This window comes from Medicago sativa, chromosome 7 (genome assembly GCF_051527215.1).
Source record: "Medicago sativa cultivar Bolivia chromosome 7, Bolivia_mono, whole genome shotgun sequence".
In the NCBI taxonomy this organism is placed as follows: domain Eukaryota; kingdom Viridiplantae; phylum Streptophyta; class Magnoliopsida; order Fabales; family Fabaceae; genus Medicago; species Medicago sativa.
The window spans coordinates 64,312,655-64,338,266 of NC_140755.1; the positions used below are offsets into that span (position 1 = coordinate 64,312,655).

Genomic DNA, 25,612 nt, shown 5'->3' on the forward strand with positions numbered 1-25,612 from the left:
TTATGATTGCTCAAAAAAATAAAAATATTTATGATACATAATACAATGAGTATTTCTACGCGTTTTAATATAAAAAAAATAAATAGACATATATAAATTTCATACACTCATTCAACATCTCATTTCATCTCTATATCTTTATTCCTATCACGTCACCGGATTTTCGCATCCATCATATCAATCTTTTTCTATATTTTTTTCCTCTTTATTTCACTGTGTATACACTCACATGGGATCCCATGTACTCCACATTTTCCTTTTATTATAGGGGAACGTTTAACACATGTTGAAACACATCCAAATCCCAATAAGTTAGAATATGAAAAGTAAAGCCTCATTTGTTTCAATTTTGTCTTCATAAGTGCCATATGAGCTAAACCTTTATGACATTATCAATGCAATGTCCATGTTGGTATTACATTTGTAATATAATTAAGATCAATATAATTCGAAACAAATTCTATACACAAAAATCAGACCTCTTCCTATATTTATCTTTCCTTTTACTCTGTCTTCCCTGAAAATGATACAAATTTAGTTAATTATTTGACTTTAGCTTCACCATTTAAACATAATAAAGTTAATGAGTTTACTTTTTTAACTTATAATTTTAAAATAATTGACTTCCATCCAAAAATAAATAAAATAGTTGACTTTCATTCATTGGTGGGGTGATATATACCCTTGTATTTTGACTTTGAAAATGTAAGATTCTATTTTAGTTTTATGTTGGGAAAACATAACAATGTACCAGTATATCACATCACATAGTTCTTTGCCTCTGCGAACGTAAGTGATTATGTATCATTATTTCCATGTTAGTATAAAATTTGCACCACGTTAATATCAATATGTAATGTCATTCAAAGTCTACGCATTTCGGTTAATGGCCATAGACACAATCGTTGCTTACATGTTAAACTTAAAACCTTGCAAATTTTAATTAGTAAGATTGACTTCCATCTTAGGCCTAAGCGTTACAATAATATTGAAATATTGAATATGTCAATTAGATTCATTCTTCAAATAATATGAAGTCATAAAAAATTGTCATCGTTCAAATGTCAACCCAGAAAAGAAGCTTCTACGTTTACCTTTTTTTTATAGCAAAGTTTGTACGCTTACCTTAAAAACGTCAAAAAGGTATATTCTTTCGGGGATTAGAATTCAGAAGGGCTTACTCGAAAATTTCATGTATTGTGAGCGATAGATATGACATGTTGGTGGTTGAATAAAAAGTTATAAAGAGAAAATAAAATGTTAAATGAGTGTATAAAATTTAGGCGGTGTCCAACTATAAGAGTTGTTTTATTTGTTATAGTGATATTTGTGCAACCAATTGGTAACAACTTTTGTTACAGCCATTTTTTTCTTTTATCTTATTGGTCAAAAACAATAGCGAAAAGAAAGGGAGAGGGTAAGAATATAACGTGGGTATGAGAGAGAGGTGTCCAGAAATTGTCAAAAAGTGGTTGTACAAATATCATTTCACTTATTACAATTAGAGTAAATAGGCAATTATCCCCCTGAAATTGTAAGTTTCGTCAATTACCCCCTGAAATTAACAAAACGTCAATTACCCCCCTGAAATTGCATAACGTTAATCAATTTACCCCCTCCGTCAAATTTTTCTGTTAGTCAACATGATATTTTGCAAATACCTCCCCTGAAGTTTTGCACTTATGTGCAAAATGCCCCTCGAACTTGAAAATTTATATTTTTTTCTTATCCTTAACTCAAAAGATATTAAAGACAAACAATTAACAATTAACTTTAATACTTTATTTTGTTTCTATTATGCCGTTGATTGTTCAATTCTCCATAACTTATGACTTATTTCAATAGAGACACACCAATTCACAACAAAGTAAGCTAGAGACACGCATTCCTCATGAATAATTAATTCTAGCAGTTTCTTAAGATAAGTTTGAATGAATTATTCTATCTTAAAAATTGAACTAAACATGCATTTTGCTAAAGTAATATGAAGTTATTAATTCTGCATTATTTTTAGAGGATATATTATTATTGTAACCTTAAATATTAAAGATAACTGTTAATTGTTTGTCTTTAATATCTTTTGAGTCAAGGATAAGAAAAAAACATATAAATTTTTAAGTTTAGGGGGCATTTTGCACATAAGTGCAAAACTTCAGGGGGTATTTGCAAAACGTCATGTTGACTAAGAGAAAAATTTGACGGAGGGGGTAAATTGATCAACGTTGTGCAAATTCAGGGGGGTAATTGACATTTTGTTAATTTCAGGGGGTAATTGACGAAACTTACAATTTCAGGGGGGCCTATTTACTCTTACAATTATTATACTTTCTCTCTCTCTCTCTCTCTCTCTCTATATATATATATATATATATATATATATATATATATATATGAAATTGCTTCACCTTCTATCCAGACCACACCGCGCAAATCACTTCCTCCAACCTTTTCCCTCAAAATCCAAACCTAGCCTTCAACATGTAGACATCCTCTCAAGGTGCTCAGCTTCAGAGACCCGTATCCTTTGTAGCACTTCTTCAAAACCGCAGTTGGGTGGTATGTTTTCCAATGACCTCTTGATTCCGAGCGCCTCCTAGATTTTCCTTGCTGCCGGCTACTGTTTAGGTTTTCATTTCCACCCTTGTTTCTTATTTGTATGAGATTTGTAGTTGTGGTTAACATACTCGGATCTCATTCTTTATTCATCATGGGTTGTAGTTGGGGGGTGTTCATTTTCTATGCGCCTTGATCTTGCTGGTTTTGTGCTGACTAAATCTCAGTTGGGGTTTTTTATGTTGTTGTTTTCCTCGGTCAGGAGGTGATGGAGATTCTGGTGGTACGCTCTGATTCAAAAAATGGTAGATTTGGTTGGTACGCTCTGATTCATTACGGTGCTTTGTTGAAATTCTAATCCGGTTTTCTAGGTTTGGGTGGGATGGGTTTACGTTTTTATTGGTGTTATCGATGGGGGGATGCTGATGTTGGTTTTACAAGGTTGTGTTGTTTTGAGTTTAGGGTGAAGTGGGTGGTTGTTTGTGTTAGTAACTCAAGGTTGTTGTTGGTGTTGAATTGTGGGATAGAATGTTAACGACGTCTTTTTTGCATGGTTGGTGATTTATTTTTCTAGTGATGAAGATGAAGAGCTTGTGAGTTATTTCTATTTTTGATAGTTTTGTGTTTTTCATCTGTTGTCTGCTCATGGTGAATTCCGATCTGGGTCCATCTACGCTATCCCTAGCTCTTGCCGATTTAGGGTTGTTTTTTATTGGATCATGGTTTGTCTTTGGGCTATTTTCAATTTTGGGTTGTTTTTAGGATGGGTACTTTTCCAATCTGGTTATGTTTGCACTACCGCTCCTATTGATTGCCTTAGGAATTTTCCTGGATTCTGGTGAGCCAACCGATTTTGCTTAGAGATCGAAAGTTAGTGTCTAGTTTTAAGCTTTTGGGTTGATCATGGTGTTTTCTCATATGGGTTGGGAGTTTAAGGGTGCCTTAATGATTTATTTTTGGAGTTTGGTGGGTCGATCGTTTTTGCTTCGATACCGGGAGTCAATTTCTAGACTAAAGTTATTTGGGCTTGTTATGGTGTCGTCTCTGGCAAACGGGGGGTTGATTTGTGGTGGAATCCAAATAAGTGTTGGAATAAGTGGCTTTTAAATGTTTATTTGAGCTCAGATGTGTGAGGTGTTGTTATCAGGGGCGGAGCTACATAGTAGTGAGGGGGTTCAACTGAACCCCCTGAACTTAATAAAATTACACCAGTACCCCAATATTATTTGTACTTTGAACCCCCTGGAATTATTTTTTTGCACCTTGACCCAAGGGATGACCCAAGACAGTCTAACACTCAAACCTCAGACTTATTTTCTTAAAAATTCCTCTCTCTAACCTTCTCTCTACACTACACACTCTCATCTCCTTTCTTCATTCCTTGCGTTTTCAATCCCACCGCCGGAAAACAACCGCGCACCACCACTAAACAACCGCGCATCTCCTTTCCTCTCTGTCTCTCTCTCGAACTATTATCGTGTAGCTTCTCAAGTTCTCAACTACGAACACAGAACACCGCAACCGACCCAGCCTTCTTCCCACCGCGCACGCACCACCAACAGGCAACAGAATATTTCCAGCCTTCTCAAGTTCTCCGATATACATAGCAACACAATAGGTAATGATTCTGAAAATTGGTGATTTTGGAATTTTGAAATTTTAGGGTTTCTAATTTGGGGGTTTTTTGTTATATTCTAAAATTGGGACTTGTTGTTACTGCTTGCTTGCTTGCTAATGTTGAGTTAAAGTTAGATGTATGAAAAGAAAAAGTATTAAGCGGCGGGTTGAGTGGAGAATTGGGAAAGAATAGAGTTTGAATTGAAGACGAAAGGCATTCAACTATGAGCAACAACAAATAGTAAGTTTTGTTGGTTCAATTCAATCACTCTATGATTCATTGTTTGATTTTGATTTTGATTTCAGCGATTACCTGTTTAAACTTCTGATTATCGGAGATTCCTCTGTTGGAAAATCTTGCTTGCTTCTCAGATTTGCTGTCAGTTCTCTCTCACTCAGATCTTCTCTCTTGTTTCATTCTCACTCTACTCACTCATTTCACCACTTTTTCTTTTTCAGGATGACTCATATGATGACACCTACATTAGTACCATCGGCGTTGATTTCGTAATTATCTAACTAACTAAAATTGTGAATATTGTATATTGTATAATTTGTGTATACTGCTAGTCTGCTATCAATTGTATAAATTGGGACTTGTTGTTTAATGCTTGCTTGCTGATTGATTGTTGTTTTGAATGTTGTTTCATGGAACAAATGTATCAGAATAGAAACAATGTTATTGCTATCAGTTGTGTAAATTGTTGTTTTGAATGTTGTAGGAGTTTATGGAGAAACTTTTTAAGAGGAGATTACCATCAATTGAGCAAGGATCTAGCTCTCAACGACAAAGACAACATGTTCCATGCAATTGTAGAGTGTGCATATGAACTATTTTGACTACAAGGTACACTGATGCAATGTAATTTTTTGAATATATATTATTATAATTATTAGTAATTAAATATATTATTATAATTATTGGTAATTAAATATATTATTATAATTATTAGTAATTAAAGTTCGCAAAAATGAACCCCCTGGTCCAGGTTCCTGGCAACGCCACTGGTTGTTATAGGTGCTTTAGTCGATGTTAACGGTTTTTTTTTGGAGGATTTATGGTGCGAGTAACGTAGAATTGTCAAAACTGGTTACCCATCCCGTTTAGGCCTGACCCTAACAAGTTTCGGGTTTTGTCGGGCCAGACCAAAAAGCCCTGTTGAAATATGGGCTTGAAAAAACTACATGAGCCCGGCCCTACACGGTTCACCGGCTAAACGAGTTGGCCCGTATTAAAAATTACTTTTTTTAATAAAAAGTACTATAAAATACTCATGTAAAATTTCTTATAAATAATATTTTTAATATATTTAAATAATGCCCAACAAAAATAAAATTGCAAACATTCTCGTACAAATGTTGCAACCTAAAACGGCAAGGAAAACAGTTTTAAACAAATTACGTATTTATGGCTTTAGATATTTATATATTCTATCATTAATATTATAAGTAACGAAACGAGCAAATATAATTTTTTATGACTTTTATATTTGTGTTCCGGTTTTGACATTAATAGAGTTGCAGACAATAGGTGTTTGAAACTTGTATATGTGGTCATCCGTATCGAAGTTTGAGGTTTTGACTCAACTTTTATTTGTGTATCCATGATTTATTTTCATTTAACTAATATATGTGTATCCGTGAAATAAATTAAAATTTATAAGAGTATAAAGTGAAAATAACTATTTTTCAATACTCCCTCCGGTCTCAAATATAAGAAAAGATTTTTTTTTAGGTTCATTTAGTAGTTAATGTATGTGTTCTACATTGTAAAACAGATACATTAATTATTGAATGAACCTAAAAAGAGAATATTTTCTTATATTTGAGATCGGAGGGAGTATGTTTCATTGATCTTGATGATTTATGTAGTTTTCTTGTAAAAACAATTGGAGGAAGTAATAATAAAATAATGGTCTGCCTCTTTAACAACAACAAAAAGATGGTTTCCTTAAAAATAAAATAAAAAACAACAAAAAGATGGTTTGCCTCTTCTTAGAAAAATTATTTGCCGTAAAAACATCTTCATATTTTTTTTTTTGTTACAAAACATCTTCATATATAATATGACGATAGTATTTTCATTTAACTAATATATGTGTATCCACGAAATAAATTAAAATTTATAAGAGTATAAAGTGAAAATAACTATTTTTCAATATGTTTCATTTGATGATTTATGTGGTTTTCTTGTAAAAACGATTGGAGGAAGTAATAATAAAATAATGGTCTGCCTCTTTTAACAACAACAAAAAGATGGTTTGCCTCTTCTTAGAAAAATTATTTGCCCCAAAAACATCTTCATATATGCATGACGATAGTGTTTTGAGTTTTGACTATCAAAAACGCGTATATTTAACTAAAAATAAATTGTTTGGACAACAATATAACCTAAGTGCATCTGAAAACGACTCTTTAATTGTTGATTCTATAGTCAACTGCTGGGAGTTGTATAGCTAATTTTAATAGTTTTTTCCTCCATAATGTGGAATCTCTATAATAGAGTTCAGATAGAATTTTAAGTTTTTTTAGTTTCTTCATGAGGATTATTGACGAATAAATTAATCAATAACTTAACCTTTTTTTTAAGGATAATCAATAAATTAATTGTATAAGTTGATGTTGTTATTTATATGATTTTCTTCTGTTGATCAGGTTTAGTTCGAATATACTTGTAAAAAATCGGTTAGCTTGAAAAATTTTGATTGAATATAAAATGCATGATTTCATACATATGTGACCTACTTCGTTAGTTTAATCGATTATTGTCCGGTCTATTCAGGGGAGGTTCATTTATGACCAAATGCAACGGACACCCCAAAAGTATAATAAAAATATATTTATTATTTAGAGTACATAAACTAATCAGCCGTATTTTTAATTAGTATTTTGCTGTACATATATTTTTTATTAAACTATTTGTAAATATATATGACTAGATTATTAAGAGCAAATTTATAGTAAAAAAATGTTCAAGATAGTTAATTTTCAAATCTCTTAATTTAAATTTAGATTTTAATATAAATTGAAATTTTAAGAATAATTAACTAGATAAAGGTAATTTTAAATTCAGGAAAAAGTTCGATAGAAAAATAGTTAATGGTAGTTGTATAAATAATATAATATCATTATCCATATAATAATAGTTAACTCAATGTTTCTAAAAAAAATCAATGCTCCTCAATCGTAGGTCCGCTGATTTGACATTTCAGAATTTATATTAGTGATCGTATGTCCTTAAGACGCATAGAGGAGTGATATTTGAACAACCGAAATCAAACAACTTTAGTGACAACTTTTTTTCCTCTCTTCTTATTGGACAATAACAATAGAGAGAGAAAAAGAAAGAGAGAAAATAAAAGTATAATGAGTGTATGAGAGAGAAAATTGTCACAAAAATCGTTTAAAAGTGGTTGTTCAAATATCATTTCTCATACGCATATGATGAGAGAATAATATTTTACGTTATGTCAAAAAATTATATCTGAAATATAAAAATAATTAACAATAAAAAATACATTAGGATTGAAGCATACATATAAAAAAACTAATACATTTTAATATATTCATCAAATAGTTGTTAATGATAGTTTATACTATACCTAATGTTCAATAAATAAAATAGAATGTTTATAGTGTAGGGCAAAATCTATACAAAATGTACAATTTTTATATATGACAGTTTTAGAAGAGTAGAATCCCTAAGGCACCCAAAGGTCAAGAAAAGTCTCAAGGATTAGGGAGCATCGACATAGATATATATTTACAAAGTACATATCGACGAAGCCTTCATTTAAATAGTGAGATTCAAATTAAACACAAACCATTGTGATATTTAAGTTGAATCCTTATATTTGAGTTGAATCCTCATTAAACTTTGCGATTTTTAAACTCTACTTTTATTTTCATTGGACTTAAACTATGTCTATCCCTAGAATATTATGTAGGTATATTCATATTTAGTTTATTTTACAAAAGTGTATATGTAATAAGAACTGAGAAGACGATATGAGAAAATGTCAAATCAAGTGCATGTTTAGAAATTACAGTGATGTTTGACAAAATCACATTGACAATATTGTAATTTTGTTGAAGCTATAATGGAGTATATATATAGTGTTTTTACAAAATCACAGTAGCCATGACACAAAGTATTTTTTAAAAATGGATAAAATTGGTTGGAGTATTGTGATCATTACTCATTATATCTTTCACATGTTTTTTAAAGAATAATCTTTTAGAGAATGATAAATCAATGTTTATGATTAATATTTTTTTAATTTTAAGAATATTATAACTACATAGATTAAACTTGAAGAATTCATGTGAACCCTCCACCGAGAAGGATTTTGTAATCTTTTAAGAAGGATTTTGTATTGTAGCATGAAGAATTTTTTTGTATTCTAAGAGTGTGTTTGGATGAGGTAATTTGGAAATTTTAAAGAATTTAAAATTCTAGGCAATTTACCTCAAAGTATTTGAATTCCCTCATAACATTACATTTCATCAACATTACATTACATTCCCCCATCCAAACAATGGAATTCACCTCAAAGTATTTGAATTTCCTCATAACATTAAATTCCCTCAAAACATTCCCCCATCCAAACACACTCTAAGGATTTTGTAGATGAAGAAAAATGAACCATCAAAGTCTTCCCCTCTCAACATCATCTATTTATTCCACTTGCTCCTTCCTTTTTTTCCTTCCCAAACTCTTCCCCTCCTTTCCCCTCCAAAATCGTAAACAAAGCCTTAGTGTCGAATGCCTCCCATCTTTATCAGCAAGTTGTAAAATAAAATCATTGTGTTATATTTTTAATGTACCACTGAATTAGTTAATGATATAAGTCTTCAGCATGTACTATATGTTATTTATATTATAAACTTTAATCGTTAAAAGTTCCTTTGTATATTGCATCGGCTCTACCTTATTTGTCAAAAAAAGTGTACATTATGCATGCATGCTAGCATGATAACTACATGTAATTGAGTAATACAAAATAAAGGGCCACTTGGAAGTGAAAGTAACAATATTTGAGTTAAATTAGCTATATTCCACACCGACAATTAATTGAATTTCATCTTCAAATATGAAATAAACCCACTTGTTCTTTCAGTTATTTGCTATTGGTTTTGGTAAAGTTGATTTCTTTGTTTTTTAATCTTTCACATTATTCTATTCTATAGTGCAATGATAAAATGGCAGATTTTAAGTAGGGTCATACCTAAGATTCTGATTCTAAGTATTGGTCTAATTAGGTTCTTGTTGTTTCATCTTTTACATTAATTAGCTACATTTATCTTTGTTTAGTTGCCACCATACGTTGGCGACTTTGGTTATTTTTTAGATTTATTAGAATTGATTTTGATTATAGTACATTCATAATTTAGATTCTTAATTCATGTGATTTGTCATTTTCATGGTTATGTTTGTGTGACTTCTTTATTTCAAAAAATTTATTTGAATCAAATAGTCTCCTATTTTACTTTATTTAATTGCGTCATTAGCTTTTGAGGTAAATGGTGTCACACACTCACACCTGTGATCAGCACTTCCTCACAATCACCCACACTTATAAATAGATAAATAGGTTTTTGAAATTAAAGCACACGAATGATTAGTAGTCATTTACTAGTTAGAAATTAGTACTTATAAATAGATAAATAGGTTTGATGTAATCAATTGCACTATTTTTTTCATTTGTAATATTTTATTTTCATCAATGCAAAAAAAAAAAAAAATATTTAAGTTATGTTTCGTAATGAAAAATAGTAACAAGTGCTCTAAGACACTCGTTAATAAGTTTAAAATAAAAAATTTATATTGAAACTTATCAATTCAACACATTGAAATATTAAAAAACAACTATTTTTTATATGATATTTATCAATTTTTTCCTTTTTGAATCTTTAATAATGTCCTTAGGACACTTGTTAGCATAACCATTTTATAATATGTTTCATGAATACCAAATCTCTTAACCGCATGGAATCCTTTGTAATACATTTCTAATATATGTCATCAATACCAAATCTCTTAACCTCATTGAATCCTCATTTGTAATTTAGATGATTGATGTATGGTGTGCATGCTTTCTTTTGTGTGGAAATGTGCATTGTGTTTAAGTGTGTTTACACCCAAAAATAATTATTATGTTTGCTAAAATTGGTATATCGACAAGTAAAAGATAGGTGAGTTTTACGGGCTTGTGAGGTGAGGATTGTCCTCACTTATAAACACATTATCATGTCATTTCTTATCCGATGTGAGACTCTTAACATACCCCCTTACGCTCAGGACTGGACATCTGAAGCATGGACATAAATGGTGGGTGGTCCGATAGTGGAAACCTGATCGCAGGTGACCCAATGGATCTTGGAGGAGGCTCTGATACCATCTTATAAATCGTGGTTGGGTCTAATACAACACCACAAAACCGGCTTGTGAGGTGATGATTGCCCCCCACTTATAAACACATTGTCAAGTCATCTCCTATCCGATATATGAGACTCTTAACATCATGCGTTGTTACAGCCGAAAGAAGGTCTTCTTCTCGAGTCTATTGAAGAGAGTGTGGGTGTTAGCCAATATATTTTACTAGCTGTAATAAATGTGGTCAAAGTATAGTTGACCTAGATTCAAAGAAGATTCGAACAGAGTGTTGTGTTGAAAGCAAATATGGGTTCGAAGATGGCAGAAGACTTCGATAAAGCAGTTTTCGAAGGTGGTTATCAGCAGTTATTCTTTAAGTCAGTTTTTATTTTAAGTTTGTTTTCAAATAAGGAAAACTGTCGACTTGTGGCAGTTGTAGTTTTAGTTTCAAAGAAATGTAGTTATTTCTAGACTTAGTATAAATAGTAGTTTTTCATAGGAAAAACAGGTCACAATTCCGTCATACAAACTTACACTCAAAGTATCCGTATGGAAGCGAGAAACGAGTCACAAGTTGCAATGTATGAATCTGTGTACCAACTTTTGTTTAATCAATGCAATTTACCCTTTGTTCTTTAAGTGTTCTTGCACTTTACTTTATCAAGTTCGATTGAGTTCAAGTGGATTGAATTCGATTGTTTTTTGTCATATTTCTTACATTTTTGACACCAAAAACACAGAATTTCTAACAACAAGAACAAACACAATATGTCCTAAGATTTACTGGTTGATCTTGCAAGTTACCATTTGTAAACCAGCGGTTGTTTACGAAAATCCAACGTAAACAAATTGGCACACCCAGTGGGACCGTTTGTGTTTTTGTTTATAGTTTTGTTAGAGTTTCTTTTAATTCTGGTTTGTTTTGTTGTGTATGCAATTAAGAAACAAGAAATTGCTTCTTAATATGACACGCGCTAACAACCAAAAGAAAACAAATCCAACATCTTCAAATGAAGATGTGGATCAAGTGACGGTTGAAGATGATGTTTCATCCCCAGGGAATGTTAGAACATCACAGGCTGTTCCAACTAGTAATACAGTCACTCAAATATCGTCTCAGGCCATGCCTTCGATGGCCACAGTAATTTCTCAAGCCATGCCTTCGATGGTTACCCAAACTTCCCATGATTATCCAAATAATACTTCTATTCAAGGGGTTTGGGATCATAGATCAATGCCGTATGGTATGCCATCATCATTGATGCAAGGCTTACAAACTAGTGGTAATATGTTTTCAGAGAATTTAAATGTTTCATTACCACAACTTTTTGGTCCTGGGGTATCTACAACATATAGAAGTCCCCAACAAAATTTAACCAACGCTTCTATGGCTGCCATTAGGCAAACTATGGAAGAAACTAATCATGATATGGTTAATATGATGACCCAACAAATTGGTACTGTCATAAATCCTTTGATTCGAGATACCAACACTAGTTATCAACGGTTGTCTGATCAAATGGAAAGAATTGCCAATTTCTTTGGCGCTCCACCAATCCAAAATAACCCATTGCCTCAAAATCGAAATGTGAGGGCAATTGAAATAATTGCTGATGAACCAGTGGTTCGAAATCATGAAAATTTTGTCCAACCACAAGTAGTACAACCACAAGTTCAGGCAGAACCTGAAAGACAACCCATTTTGGTTAACAGAAACCAAGATGCCGATCAAGTGGTTTTACAAGCCCGTTGGAACAATTTCGATGGTCAGAATAATATAGCGGGTATTGTCGAGGCTTTGTTAGCCCAAAATGGTTTTAATATGGGTTTACGTAGACCAAATTTTGCGTCTCCTTTGTCTGAGTATGTTTTAGACGCTGAATTGCCTAGAAATTGGAAAATTCCAAAGTTTACCAAATTTGCTGGAGAAACTAATGAATCTACTGTCGAACACATTGCTAGGTTTCTCATGGAAGCAGGAAATATTGCAGAAAATGAAAATTTGAGAATGAAATATTTCCCAAGTTCTTTGACAAAAAATGCTTTTACTTGGTTTACAACTTTACCTCCTCATTCAATTTATAGTTGGAACCAATTAGAAAAAGCCTTTCATGAACAATTTTACATGGGTCAATCTAAGATTAGTTTGAAAGAATTGGCCAGTGTTCGACGTAAAAGTCATGAGTCAATCGATGATTATCTCAATAGGTTTCGTCTCCTTAAGGCTAGATGTTTTACTTCTGTTCCAGAATATGAATTAGTCGAAATGGCTGCTGGTGGCCTCGATTATTCTGTTCGGAAGAAATTAGATACCCAGTACTTAAGAGACATGGCCCAATTGGCAGACAGAGTTCGACAAGTTGAAAGACTTAAAGCTGAAAAAACTAGAACTCATAACAAATTTCCCAAAAAAGAAAAAATTGCCTATATAGAAACAGGAGATAGTGAACCCGAATTCGATTGGGGTTTAGATATCATTGAAGACAATGATATAAACCTGGCAGAATTAAAAGATGGACCTCCATATGCTTGTAAAATGTTGAGGCCATCCAATGGAAAGAATCCTGAAGATCCCAAGAATGATAAATATCCTTCTAAAACTTATACTTTTGATATTACTAAAAGTGAAGAAATTTTTGATCTTTTAGTTAATGATGGCATAATATTAGTGCCACCTAATATGAAGTTACCTCCTTTGGAACAAAGGAAGAAAAGAGGATTTTGTAAATTCCATGGTTTTTTAGGTCATAACCTATCTCGATGTACTCGTTTCAGGGATTCTGTACAAAAAGCTCTTGATGAAGGGAGGCTGAAATTTGGAGAGAAATCAAAACAACAAGTGGATGGAGATCCTATGAAAAAGGCAGAGTCCATGTTTGCTGATGTGTCTACCAATGTGGTAGAATCCATGTTTGCTGGTATTTCTATCAATATGGTGGAAATTTCAGATAATATTGATGTAGAAATGGTTACTGAGGACCATCGAATTGAAGAGCCAGTGGTTACTGAAGATCAATTGGCCAAGGAAATGGAGAAAGCATATCCAAAGGCTGAAGAAGATTTGGTTGATTTTTTAAATCGATGTAAAATATCTAACACCCATGCTATGCTTTGTCCTCGATGCAGTGCAGTGTTCGATAAAGAAGCTGCGAAATCAGTTGAAGGATATCAACCTCAAACAAAACGTAAAGGAGGGTGGTTCGAGAACCGTTCTAAGTTTGGCTTTAACAAAAGAGGTGTTCCTTACAAGATGAAAACTTCAGAGAAGTATCAAGTGAAGAACCATAAGAAGACGTTCGTTCCTTCATCGAAGTCTCCTATTGATACTTGGGTTTTCTCTGGAGGCAAGAAAACTGGTCATTCTGCGCCTCCAGCACCACCAACAAAATGGGTAAAAAGAGTTGTCAAAGTTCCAGACCAACCAGAGAGTTCTAATCCTAACAAGTATGCTTACAAAAATAACTATAAAGGTAAGAATCCTATGACTAGAACTCAATGGCGCCGTTTGAGTAGAAAGGTAGTAGAGTTGCAATTGCCAATCAGGACAGACAAGAAACCAGTGAAGCAAATTCCAAGAAGGTTTGCACCAGAGATTCTACCAAAAATAAAAGAAGAGATCGAAAGACTCCTCAAATGTGGCTTCATCAGACCTGCAAGGTATGTTGATTGGTTAGCTAATGTAGTTCCTGTTAAAAAGAAAAATGGTAGTATAAGAGTTTGTATTGATTTTAGAGATTTAAATCTCGCTACTCCCAAAGATGAATATCCTATGCCAGTAGCAGAAATGTTGGTAGATTCTGCAGCAGGTTTCGAATATTTGAGTATGCTTGATGGTTATTCAGGTTATAATCAAATATTTATTGCTGAAGAAGATGTTTCTAAAACAGCATTTCGATGCCCAGGAGCATTAGGATGTTATGAGTGGATAGTAATGCCATTTGGTCTTAAAAATGCTGGTGCTATATATCAAAGAGCAATGAATTCAATGTTTCATGATTTTATTGAAGATTTTATGCAAATTTACATTGATGATATTGTTGTGAAATCATCTTCTGAAAACAAACACTTAGAACATTTACGTTTATCATTCGAAAGGATGAGACAATATGGATTGAAAATGAATCCATTAAAATGTGCGTTTGGTGTTTGTGCAGGTGATTTTTTAGGATTTGTTGTCCATAAAAAGGGCATCGAAATCAATCAAAATAAGACTAAAGCTATAATGGAGGCTAAAGCACCCTCTACCAAAAAAGAGTTGCAGTCTTTATTAGGCAAAATAAATTTCCTCAGAAGATTTATCTCTAATCTCAGTGGCAGAGCGCAAGCATTCTCGTCATTACTTCGATTAAAGAAAGAGGAAATTTTTAGATGGGAGCCTGAACACCAAAAGGCATTTGAAGACATAAAGTCATATTTATCTAATCCTCCTATTCTTTCACCTTTGTTGAAAAACAAGAAGATGAAGTTATATATAGCATCATCTGAAAGAACTATAGGGAGTATGTTAGCACAAGAGGATGAAAATGGTATAGAAAGAGCCATTTATTATCTTAGTAGAGTTTTAAGTGATGTTGAAACAAGATATCATCCTAGTGAGAAACTATGTCTTTGTTTATATTTCTCATGTATGAAACTTAAACATTATATAAAGCCTTTTGATGTTTATGTTTATTCCCATTTCGATATTATTAAGCACATGTTATCTAAACCTATTCTACATAGTAGAGTTGGTAAATGGGCTTTGGCACTCACAGAATATTCTTTAACTTATCAATCTTTGAAAACTGTGAAAGGCCAAATAGTGGCTGATTTTATTGCTGATCATTCCATTGAAGAACCTGTGACTGGGGGCATCGAAACATTTCCATGGACATTGTATTTCGATGGGTCTAGTCATAAAAATGGTTATGGAATAGGTATAGTTATAGTTTCACCAACAAATGAAGTAACCAAATATAAATTTCGAATTAGCCAATATTGTTCGAATAATGAGGCAGAATATGAAGCCTTAATAAATGGTTTAGAGATTTTGCTCGAACTGGGGGCAAAATGTTTAATTATTAGAGGTGATTCTGAATTAGTAATAAAGCAAATAACAAAAGAATATAAATGCCTCAAAGAAACTTTGATAATGTATTACACTATAGTTAATGCATTACTTAAACATTTTGTTCAAATTGAAGTTCAACATGTTCCTAGAACAGAAAATCAAGAAGCTAATGATTTAGCTCAATTGGCTTCTGGGTACAAACTTTCGAAGGGACAAGAGCAAGAGGTAATTGAAATTAAAACAAAGCGTAATTCGATAGACATTGTGCCTAACAAATTGTTAAGATCAAAACTTGGGGGCATGGAAGCATCTCAAGGATACCTTCAGAGTGCAAAATTTTCTGAAATTTTGGTCATTAACAATTTGGATGATGATGATTGGCGAAAACCCATAGTCAATTTTTTGGAAAATCCAGATGGCACAACTTGTAGGAAAGTCAAATATAGAGCCTTGAGTTATATGATAATAGGCAATGAATTATTTAAAAAGACTCCAGAAGGAGTTTCACTCAAATGCCTTAGTGAAGCAGAAGCATATTTGGCTGTATCGAATACTCATAGTGGTGCTTGTGGTACACATCAAGCAGGCCATAAAATAAAATGGCTTTTGTTTCGACAAGGTGTTTATTGGCCAACCATGTTAAAAGATTGCATAAACTTTGCTAAAGGTTGTAAAGAGTGTCAAGAACATGCTGGAATTCAAAAAGTACCAGCTAGTGAATTACATTCAATAGTAAAACCTTGGCCATTTAGAGGATGGGCTTTAGATGTAATTGGGGAAATCAAACCTAAGTCATCCAAAGGCTACAAATATATTTTGGTTGGAATAGATTATTTCACTAAATGGATAGAAGCTGTTCCACTAAAAGATGTGACTCAAGATGAAGTTATAAACTTCATTCAAAAATTTATTATTTATAGATTTGGCATACCAGAAACTATTACTACAGATCAAGGATCTGTATTTACTGGTCGAAAGATGGCAAAATTTGCTGAAGAAATGGGATATAAATTGTTGACTTCAACACCATATTATGCTCAAGCAAATGGTCAGGTAGAAGCAGCAAATAAGAATTTGATTACTATAATCAAAAGAAAAGCTAGCCAAAAGAAAAAACCCAAAGAATGGCATGAGTTTCTTTATGAAGCTTTATGGGCAGTTCGAACTTCTCCTAAAGAATCCATAAATACTACTCCTTTTCGATTAACATATGGCCATGATGCTGTATTGCCAACAGAAATCTTACTTCAATCTACTCGAATTCAAAGACAAATCGAAATCCCAACAAATCAATATTTGGATATGATGTTGGATGAATTAGTAGATATTGATGAAGAAAGATTAATGGCTTTAGAAGTGCTTACAAAGCAAAAAGAAAGAATAGCAAAAGCCTATAACAAAAGAGTTAAATCGAAATTATTCCTGCAAGGAGACTTAGTTTGGAAAGTTATTTTGCCTATGGATAAAAAGGATCGATGTTTAGGAAAATGGTCTCCTAGTTGGGAAGGACCATGGAAAATTCTAAGAGTTTTCTCGAATAATGCGTATGAGATCGAGGAACTGCAAGAAGATCAGAGAATTCTACGCATAAACGGTAAATATTTGAAAAAATATAAACCGATGTTACAAGAAATTAAAATTACACAAGAGTAATTTGATTCGAAATAAAAACTTGGCATTAATTTTTTTTTTTTAAAAAAAAAAAATGCCAACTGATGGGCAGGTTACATCGAAATGCTTAAAATGGAAAAACCATTACAAAAGAAAACACAAAGTACTTAAAGACAAAAAAGCATTTAGAAATGGTTTTCACCATTCAGTTACAATCCCAAAACGATCGAGAAACCAGCGAATTTCTGTATCGAGACGACACCTGAAGCAAGCATTGACCAGGTAGTAGTCATGATCTGGCCCAGGTAGAAGTGAATACCAGCCTCCAATTCTCCCATCTCCTGCACAGTTGTGGTAGATGTTGCAAAAACGACGCCTAGTAAGCCAAATAGGCATGGGCCTATTCCACCAAGGACAGCGAAATCGATAAGTTGAAGTTTCCCCCAAAATGTCGCTTCGAAATTCTGCCAATCGATGTGTCCATGCAAGATCTTTGAAGTCTTCGAGGATGTTTTCTGGCATAGGCATAGAGAGCGCATTGATGAGAAGAAGGTAGTACCTTGCACTCAGAGAGCCAGTGGCATTGATAGCAGTAGTAAGGAGGCGTTTCATTTCTTCAATGTTTGGATTAGCATCCAACATGTGTTGAGTGCTTCGAAGAATACATAACATGGCGTTGCCATGATTCCAGAGTCTAAGTTTAAAAGCAAACTTAGAATGAGCCACCATAGCATTGTTGTACCATTCATTGGGGTCGTAGAGGAAGTAGAGGACATCATCTCCAAAAGCCTTAGAAACTTCAGAATCCTCACTGACGCGCCAATGCCTGCTATTGGTATGGCGAAAGGCGAAAAGATCTTTCCTGCTTTGAGCAGCAATCTTTGTAGCAATCTTGACTAAAAGATCATCACTCAGATTATCAATGGTGGTCATGATGATTTAAGAAAGAAAAGCTTTGAGTAAGAAGGATTTTTTCGGACGAAGACGAAACAAAGAAAAGAATGATTTTTATAAAAGGGAAAATCATATTTATAATGGAGGGAAGTTGAAAGAAGTGGCTCAATCAAACGGTTCTTCTTGCTTTGAAGATGATGACACGTGGGAGCAGTTATTCTGATGGCCAATGGTTACTTAACTTTGTAATCTGAGGGAAGTTTTAAAGGTTTTATTTTAAAAAGGATTAATTCATGATTAAAAGGTCATTTATTTGTTTTATTTCTTTTCAACTTCCTAGGCAAGTTTAACTTGTTGGGTTAAACAAAAAGTTACTTTTTTGTTTCCTCATCATTAAAATGTCTTGGAAATTGTTCCAATCTTATTTGGATTTAAATAAAATTTAAATTCGATACAAGAAAATAAGAAAGGAATTTCGATGATTGAAAAGAAATTGTCGTTCGAAATAGAAAATGGTCCACAGATTGTTATAAAGACATTACAGACCAAGATATTCGATAAGGCTGAAACAAAATAAAAGTCTTAGAGAATAAAATAGAAACAGAACTAAATCTCAAATGATGAGATGAGTTTCTCAATTTGGCTTTTGTATTCAGCCAGTTGGGTATCGAGAGTATGGTTGTCATTTGCAAGTTGAGCAATGGTAGACTCTAGTTCCTTGGAGAGCTTGAATTTGTTAACAGCTTCATTGGCTTCTCGATTTCTGGCTTCATCCTTAGCCAAAATTTCAGCTTTCTGAGCTTCCAGTTCTTTAATTTTGGCATCGATGTCAACCACTTGCTGTTTCGCATTGTTTCTTTCTTGCTGAAGAGTTTTAAATTTCTCTTGGAAGGATGACAGTTCGATCACAATTTGATCATGATGCGCTTTCTTCTCTGCCATTTGAGCTTGACCAGTTTTCCTCTTCTGGAAATTTTGATTAGCACTCTCCAACATTGGTTCAAGATAATTAAACAGGTTTCGAAATTTCCAACCAGTTGGGAGAGCATCAAGTTTTTCAAATAAACTCTTGATTTCAGCGAGAGCTCCAGCATCCTTTTCAATCAACTCTAGCAAGTTGGCTTCGATGATCTTCTTTTGAAATTCTGCTAGCAGGTTGTTTTTTGAAGTCTCAGAGGGATTTCCCTTGGATGAATCAGAAGTTTGGCCAGTGCTAGTTGAGAAAAGAGTATTACTCTTAGCTATCAAGGCAAAGGCATTGAAAGGATCATCTTTGGCCAATCGATCGATTTCTTCCAGATCGATCATAGGGGCATCTTGTTGAGCAATCATCTCTGCATCACCAGGAGCATCTTGTCGAGTAGTTATGTTTGTATCTTCAGTAACAAAGTTCGATACATTATCTCCAAGGGTGGGTGCAGAATGAGATTGGTCATTGTTGAGTGATTCATCATTTACCAAGTCATCAGTGGGTGTTTCTGCCTGTTGATGTTGAGGAGGATCCACTTTAAGACCTTCTGGACTGCTAGCATCATCATGCTCATCCTCTTTATCTTCAGCAATTGGTGAAGTGGTCTTCGAAGAAGGAAGAACTTGCCCATGTTGTGATGGATTAGTTTGTTCTTGTTCGATACCCTAAAAAGAATAAGATAGATGCTTAAAAAACAGGACATTTAGAGATATTTTGTATAAAATATGGTTTTGATAAAATACCTTCGAACCATTATCACCAACATGTGAATGAGCACTAGAATGAGAAGTCTTTCGACGACGTTTGAGTGGTTTAGATGGCGAGATGGGGGGAGAACTTTCAGAAGCTTCCACTTCGACTTCTTTTTCTTGGACAAGTGATATTTGTTCTTGTTTTCTTTTCCTTCTTCCTTCAGTATGGACTTTGGGAAGTGTTACTTTGGAAGCTTCGATCTGTTCTTTAGTTATCTCCACCTCACTATCATCATCAGAGAGATCAACAGTTGCTTGTTCTTTCTTGCTCTTCGATCTAGAATGTCCTTTTGATGAAGTTGTTTTCACTTTGGGTTCCTTTGATTTAGGAGGTTCCTTCGATGCAGCCTCAGATTTCTTCGATTCAACTTCTTTAGTTTGGGAAGCTTTCTTTTTCTTCTTGTCAGACTTGCTTTTCGAAGTGTTCTGGGTGCTGGCATCATCAAGCTTTGCTTCTCCTGGAGTTAAAGGCAAAGCTGAAATATGTGATCATACAGATAAGTACTATTTCTTTTAACAATAGTATTAATGTGTTTTAGCGAAAGAAAAAATCATACCCATGATACTGGGAGTTTCGATTCGAACTTGGGATAATTCATAGCCAAGTTCACCATTATATTGGTATAAATTGCATTTAGCATAGGTTACTAAATTATTTTGTGGGAATTTGAAATTATAAAGTAACCATTTTGGGTATGGTGGCCTGAAGGCCAAAGCAAGATTACAAGATGGAAGTCTTGCTAGTCTCATTTTCTTTTCTAAAACATAAAGATATTTATTGGGTGTTCCAGGGGGAAAAATTGTTTCTGAAATTTTCTCTCGAACTTTATCTCTCAGAGTTTGAGCAGCATAGTATACTGTCCTCTTTGGATGTAAAGGGTCATATGTTGTTTGATAATATCTTTGAAATTGCTGAATTTCTTTAATGTGCGTACCTCTAGTCTTCTTGTCTTTGTTCTGCAAAGTGTGAAAAGTACTGATCAGTTGAGGCAGCAATTCATCAGGATTCCCTCGATTGGATTGGCGTATGTAATAATTTCGCCACCATCGAAAGAATGCTTCAGAGCATGCAAATGATGTTGAGAAATATGTAGGCTCGAACACAGTTGTTCTCTTGGCTTGAATTATGGATTTCCATACAGGTTCGATCAGAGGAATTTTCCATTCACTTATACTTTTGAACAAAGAGCTGGGTTTTGATTGAACCATACCAAACTGTCTAGCTACATGGTTAGGTTGATAACCATATACTCCATAAGGGCTACCAGGTGTAAGTCTGCTAGATAGATAGGTAGGGGTCAAATAAGCTTCCCATATAGCATTGATTTCTGTTTTATTGGTTTTTTTCGAAGTGGTGGGAAAGTCTTCTTTGAACCAGTTAGGTCCATATTTCCTAGTGGTAAATGGTGCCATCATAGGGGTGAAAATGGGACAATCAAGCAGGGTTTCATAAGCATTTGCAAAAAGTTGTTGTGAAGACTTGTTCCCATCGGGGTGAAACATAGCTAAGCCTATACCTTCAGTGGTCTTGTCTGAGTATGCTGATGTGTAAAAGGAAGGTAGGATCGAAGCAAGTTTTGATCCAAAAATGGCTAAAAGCCATAGTTGGAACAACCATATGGGTCCTGATACAACTAAATTTCCACCAGTTTGGGGATAATCTCTAAGATTATTAGTTGTTTGGTTAAGGGTTTCATATAAAGAACCTAGAATCAGTTTGCTTAAACAGATATCTGTTCCTTCATGTAACTGACTAGCTAGACACATGAATTTCTTAGGGACTTGGACTGACCTTGAGCAAAAAACATGCATAGATAACCAGTAGGTCAAAAAAGCTACATGTTCATCTGCAGATACTTCAGCACATTCGGTATCATGGTTGTTAGCTATAAACATACCATAAGCAGGGCTATCGAAATTGACTGAGTATTGAGAGGTGGTAACATCTGGATTAAAGGTGTATCCAGTTGGTTTTAAGCTAGTAAGGCCAGCCACATCTAAAAGGGTAGGAGTGAGCATTCCACATTTCAAGTGAAGGCTGTTGTTCGATGGGTTCCAAAAATGTAAAGCAGCAAATATCAATTCATTATGGTATTTTGGACCATATCGAGATATTTGGATGAGATCAAAAAGCCCTTTCTCCTTCCAAAATTGGCCCTTTTGTTTTTGAACTTTGTCTAACCAAGCAATATATTCGGGATAAGTTTTTGGTTCAGTCCTAATTTTGGATTTTACAAAACTTAGGTCAAAAGGACCTTTTGTGAAAATTAAAGGAGGTTGAGTTTCAATGCATGGGAAAAGAGAATTAATTTCTGGAGTTTCAGGTTCTAGAGAAATGGGGCCTAAAAATGCATGTGGAGTATCAGTACAAGGGATGATTACCTGGGTTTTCCAGATAGCTTTTTCAGCTTCATTGATTTCTGGTTCGTTCATAAAAGCAGGAGCAGCACTGGCGATTTCTTTGGTAAAATCAATGGGTTCTTCGCGATTCACATGAGAAGTTCCTGCTGCGTTCGTCATTGTTTAAGTGTTTTGGTGAGAATTTGATGAATAGTTCGTGTTTAAAGATAGGAGTTGCAGAAAATTCAAAGTTTTTCTTCGGGAGAACTTTTGGCGGAGAAGAGGAACAGTGAAAGTGAAAATGAAATGGTGAAAAGTGAAAAGAGTAAAGGTGAGTTTGCTTCTATATGGACCTTTGATCATGACACATGTCAAGATCTTATTTTGACAGTTTTACCATTAAAGTGTTGTCTTTTCCAATGTTAGAGAACGTGGCCCACTAACTAAGATTGTGGGGTCAGTATTTAAAGGGAATTTGAATTAGTTTTGAATTAAATACTGACATCATTCATTTCGATGGAGAATGTTAGTTTTTTCTTTCAAAAACGTCTTTTTCTTCTTCAGAGAAATCGAAAATGGCGTTTCTGGGGGGCAATTTGTTAGCCAATATATTTTACTAGCTGTAATAAATGTGGTCAAAGTATAGTTGACCTAGATTCAAAGAAGATTCGAACAGAGTGTTGTGTTGAAAGCAAATATGGGTTCGAAGATGGCAGAAGACTTCGATAAAGCAGTTTTCGAAGGTGGTTATCAGCAGTTATTCTTTAAGTCAGTTTTTATTTTAAGTTTGTTTTCAAATAAGGAAAACTGTCGACTTGTGGCAGTTGTAGTTTTAGTTTCAAAGAAATGTAGTTATTTCTAGACTTAGTATAAATAGTAGTTTTTCATAGGAAAAACAGGTCACAATTCCGTCATACAAACTTACACTCAAAGTATCCGTATGGAAGCGAGAAACGAGTCACAAGTTGCAATGTATGAATCTGTGTACCAACTTTTGTTTAATCAATGCAATTTACCCTTTGTTCTTTAAGTGTTCTTGCACTTTACTTTATCAAGTTCGATTGAGTTCAAGTGGATTGAATTCGATTGTTTTTTGTCATATTTCTTACATTTTTGACACCAAAAACACAGAATTTCTAACAACAAGAACAAACACAATATGTCCTAAGATTTACTGGTTGATCTTGCAAGTTACCATTTGTAAACCAGCGGTTGTTTACGAAAATCCAACGTAAACAGTGGGTCATGAAGGTTATGATTTTTTTATAAGGAATTATGAATGTTAATTTCTAATTATATATGTCACTACTGTGAATGTTTTATGGGTTAAATATGTTTTTGGTCCCTATAAATATACCAACTTTTCGTTTTAGTCCCTCTAAAATTTTCCTTCAACTTTTAGTCTCTATAAAATTTTCCATCTTCACTTTTGGTCCCTCCTTTATAGTAAACTCATATGTAGAATTCATATTTTTGAATAAAATTTAGCAGAAAAATTCATAATATTATAAGAATCTCTCCCAAAAAAGTTTAGAATTTGTTAACAAAACTTGAATTTAATATGAATTTTTATATTTTTTATGGTTAAAAATTCATATTAAATTTATGTTTTGTTAAAAAATTATAATTTTTTTGGGAAATACTTTTACAATATTCTACACATTTCTGCACAATTTCATCAAAAAAATAATAAAATTAACTTAAAATAGGGACCAAAAGTAGTGATTGAAAATTTTATAGGGACTAAAAGTTGAAGGAAAATTTTAGAGGAACTAAAACGAAAAGTTGGTATATTTATAGGGACCAAAAACATATTTAACCCATGTTTTATTTACTTATTTTCTACGTTAAAAATTATTGTTTGCTTGGTGAATGTTTGATTTACGGATTTCTATTTCTACGTTCAAGTTTAAAGTTACTAAATACTTTTAGTCTATGAAGCATGAACAAAGTTGTGTTTACTGATTTCTATTTTTTATGATTTACTTAGTTGAGGAAATCATGACGACGTTGAAGACGTGACGTGGATGTGACCTTGTTGGCAATTCAATGCAGTCGGGCTCGATGCTAACTCACAAGATCACTTTAGAGTTTGGTTGTAGAGTCTTATAGGTCTATTTTCTCTACTTTTGAATTGGCATTGAATTATTGACATAGGAAACCTGGGGCACCACATACCCTTTCAATGAATGAAAATGAACGCACTACTCATGCAAATAGCCATGCAATTCTAAACATCGTGTCGTGTGTGTGTGTTGTAATTACATGTGCTGGCTTGAATTATCTGGTTTTGGTTTTGTACTGCTTGAACTAGGGTGCACATAATCTTTGTCGTCGATGGTAAAGGTGCGACCACATGTCAAGGAGTGTCGGTGAAGGATGATGATATACTCTTAACATCTTCTCTGATATTGAATGGAGAACAATGTGATTAGGATAAAGTGGTTGCTCTTTGGCCATTTGAAGTGTTTTGAATTTTACGGAGGTTTTGATCTTTAGTGGAAAAGATTGGGGAACTAGTTCCCATAGACGGCGGAACTAATTCAAGGTTATAAGAAGTGATCCTTGATGTCGAACAATGATTTGTCATGGTTGAAGATGGGGCAGGGTACTTACAAACACTCTGAAGTTTAGGTCTTTTGGGCGCAAAGAGTGAAATGTTTTTAAAGGATAGAAATCGTGTATTTTGTGTTGGTGGTGAAATATGCCTTTTATAGATGCTAACAAGGATACTTTATGGAGATATAAGAGTTATTTACGGTTGACGTTAGTGGCGGATCCAGGACCCTGAGTCAGGGGGTACAAATATTTTACTTCAATTATATTTGTAAAAATAAATATGAAAATTATAAATTGTGTGTGTGTATATATATTTTATTTCAATTATAAATAAAGTTTTGTAAAAAAAATATAGATAAACATATCACAAAATATAGTTTATGTGACCTTGAAAATTTTATTATTGTAATAAATTGGTCATTTAAGTTTTTTTTCATCTTAAATCGTTTTAGTTCATTAATTGTTACAAATTGGTCCTTTAAGGTTTTTTTTGTACCAATTAGGTCTTTTAAGTTATTTAACTGTAATAATTTGGGGTTTCAGATCTTAAAAATGTAAGTTAGTCAGGGCCTAAAAGTTACAATTAAATAACTTAAAGGACCTAAGTGTTACGAAAAATACATAAAGGATTAACTTGTTACAATTAAACAATTTAAAGGACGTAAGTGATACGAAAAAAACTCAAAAGACCAATATGTTATAATTATAGAACTTAAAGAACATCCGGTGTAATTTAACCAAAATAAAAACTAACAAATACTTCTAGTAACAAGGGAAAACCATGAGTGACTGGTGCAAAATTGTTGGTCAAAGCATGTAGTACTCTAAAAAGTATATTGATTTGGCATTGGTCATACTTGCTATTGCATCAAAAACAAAAAACACAAAAA

At 33.5% G+C, this 25,612-nt stretch overlaps 2 protein-coding genes and 1 long non-coding RNA gene across 3 annotated transcripts; 2 read left to right on the forward strand and 1 right to left on the reverse strand.

Moving 5' to 3' along the window:
• The first annotated feature begins 3,698 nt into the window (after positions 1–3,698).
• Positions 3,699–4,974, forward strand: LOC146907645 (uncharacterized). Its single transcript, XR_015018350.1, has 3 exons — positions 3,699–4,549; positions 4,630–4,677; positions 4,893–4,974. It is a non-coding gene; the product is annotated as an uncharacterized LOC146907645 (long non-coding RNA).
• A 9,081-nt stretch (positions 4,975–14,055) lies between these two features.
• Positions 14,056–18,107, forward strand: LOC146907646 (uncharacterized). Its single transcript, XM_085729134.1, has 3 exons — positions 14,056–14,203; positions 14,701–15,843; positions 17,899–18,107. The coding sequence occupies exons 2-3, from the start codon at positions 14,769–14,771 to the stop codon at positions 18,105–18,107; spliced, it is 1,284 nt and encodes a 427-aa protein (XP_085585260.1). The 5' UTR covers positions 14,056–14,203; positions 14,701–14,768.
• Positions 18,108–18,563: 456 nt separating this feature from the next.
• LOC146907647 (uncharacterized) lies at positions 18,564–22,343 on the reverse strand. Its single transcript, XM_085729135.1, has 3 exons — positions 22,079–22,343; positions 19,815–20,299; positions 18,564–19,736 (listed from the first exon to the last, which is right to left on the reverse strand). Exons 1-3 carry the CDS (start codon positions 22,341–22,343, stop codon positions 18,708–18,710), a joined length of 1,779 nt encoding a protein of 592 aa, XP_085585261.1. The 3' UTR covers positions 18,564–18,707.
• Positions 22,344–25,612: the final 3,269 nt, after the last annotated feature.

Bases quoted from the DNA above. Each gene is read 5' to 3' on its own strand.
- LOC146907647 (XM_085729135.1), bottom strand. From the start codon at position 22,343: ATGACGAACGCAGCAGGAACTTCTCATGTGAATCGCGAAGAACCCATT. The intron at 20,300-22,078 runs GTCCTTTTGACC...CACATATTTCAG, and splicing joins TCCTTTAATTTTCACAAAAG to CTTTGCCTTTAACTCCAGGA. The intron at 19,737-19,814 runs GTATTTTATCAA...TATTCTTTTTAG, and splicing joins TTGGTGATAATGGTTCGAAG to GGTATCGAACAAGAACAAAC.
- LOC146907646 (XM_085729134.1), top strand. From the start codon at position 14,769: ATGGAGGCTAAAGCACCCTCTACCAAAAAAGAGTTGCAGTCTTTATTA. The intron at 15,844-17,898 runs GTAATTCGATAG...CCATGATTCCAG, and splicing joins AATTGAAATTAAAACAAAGC to AGTCTAAGTTTAAAAGCAAA.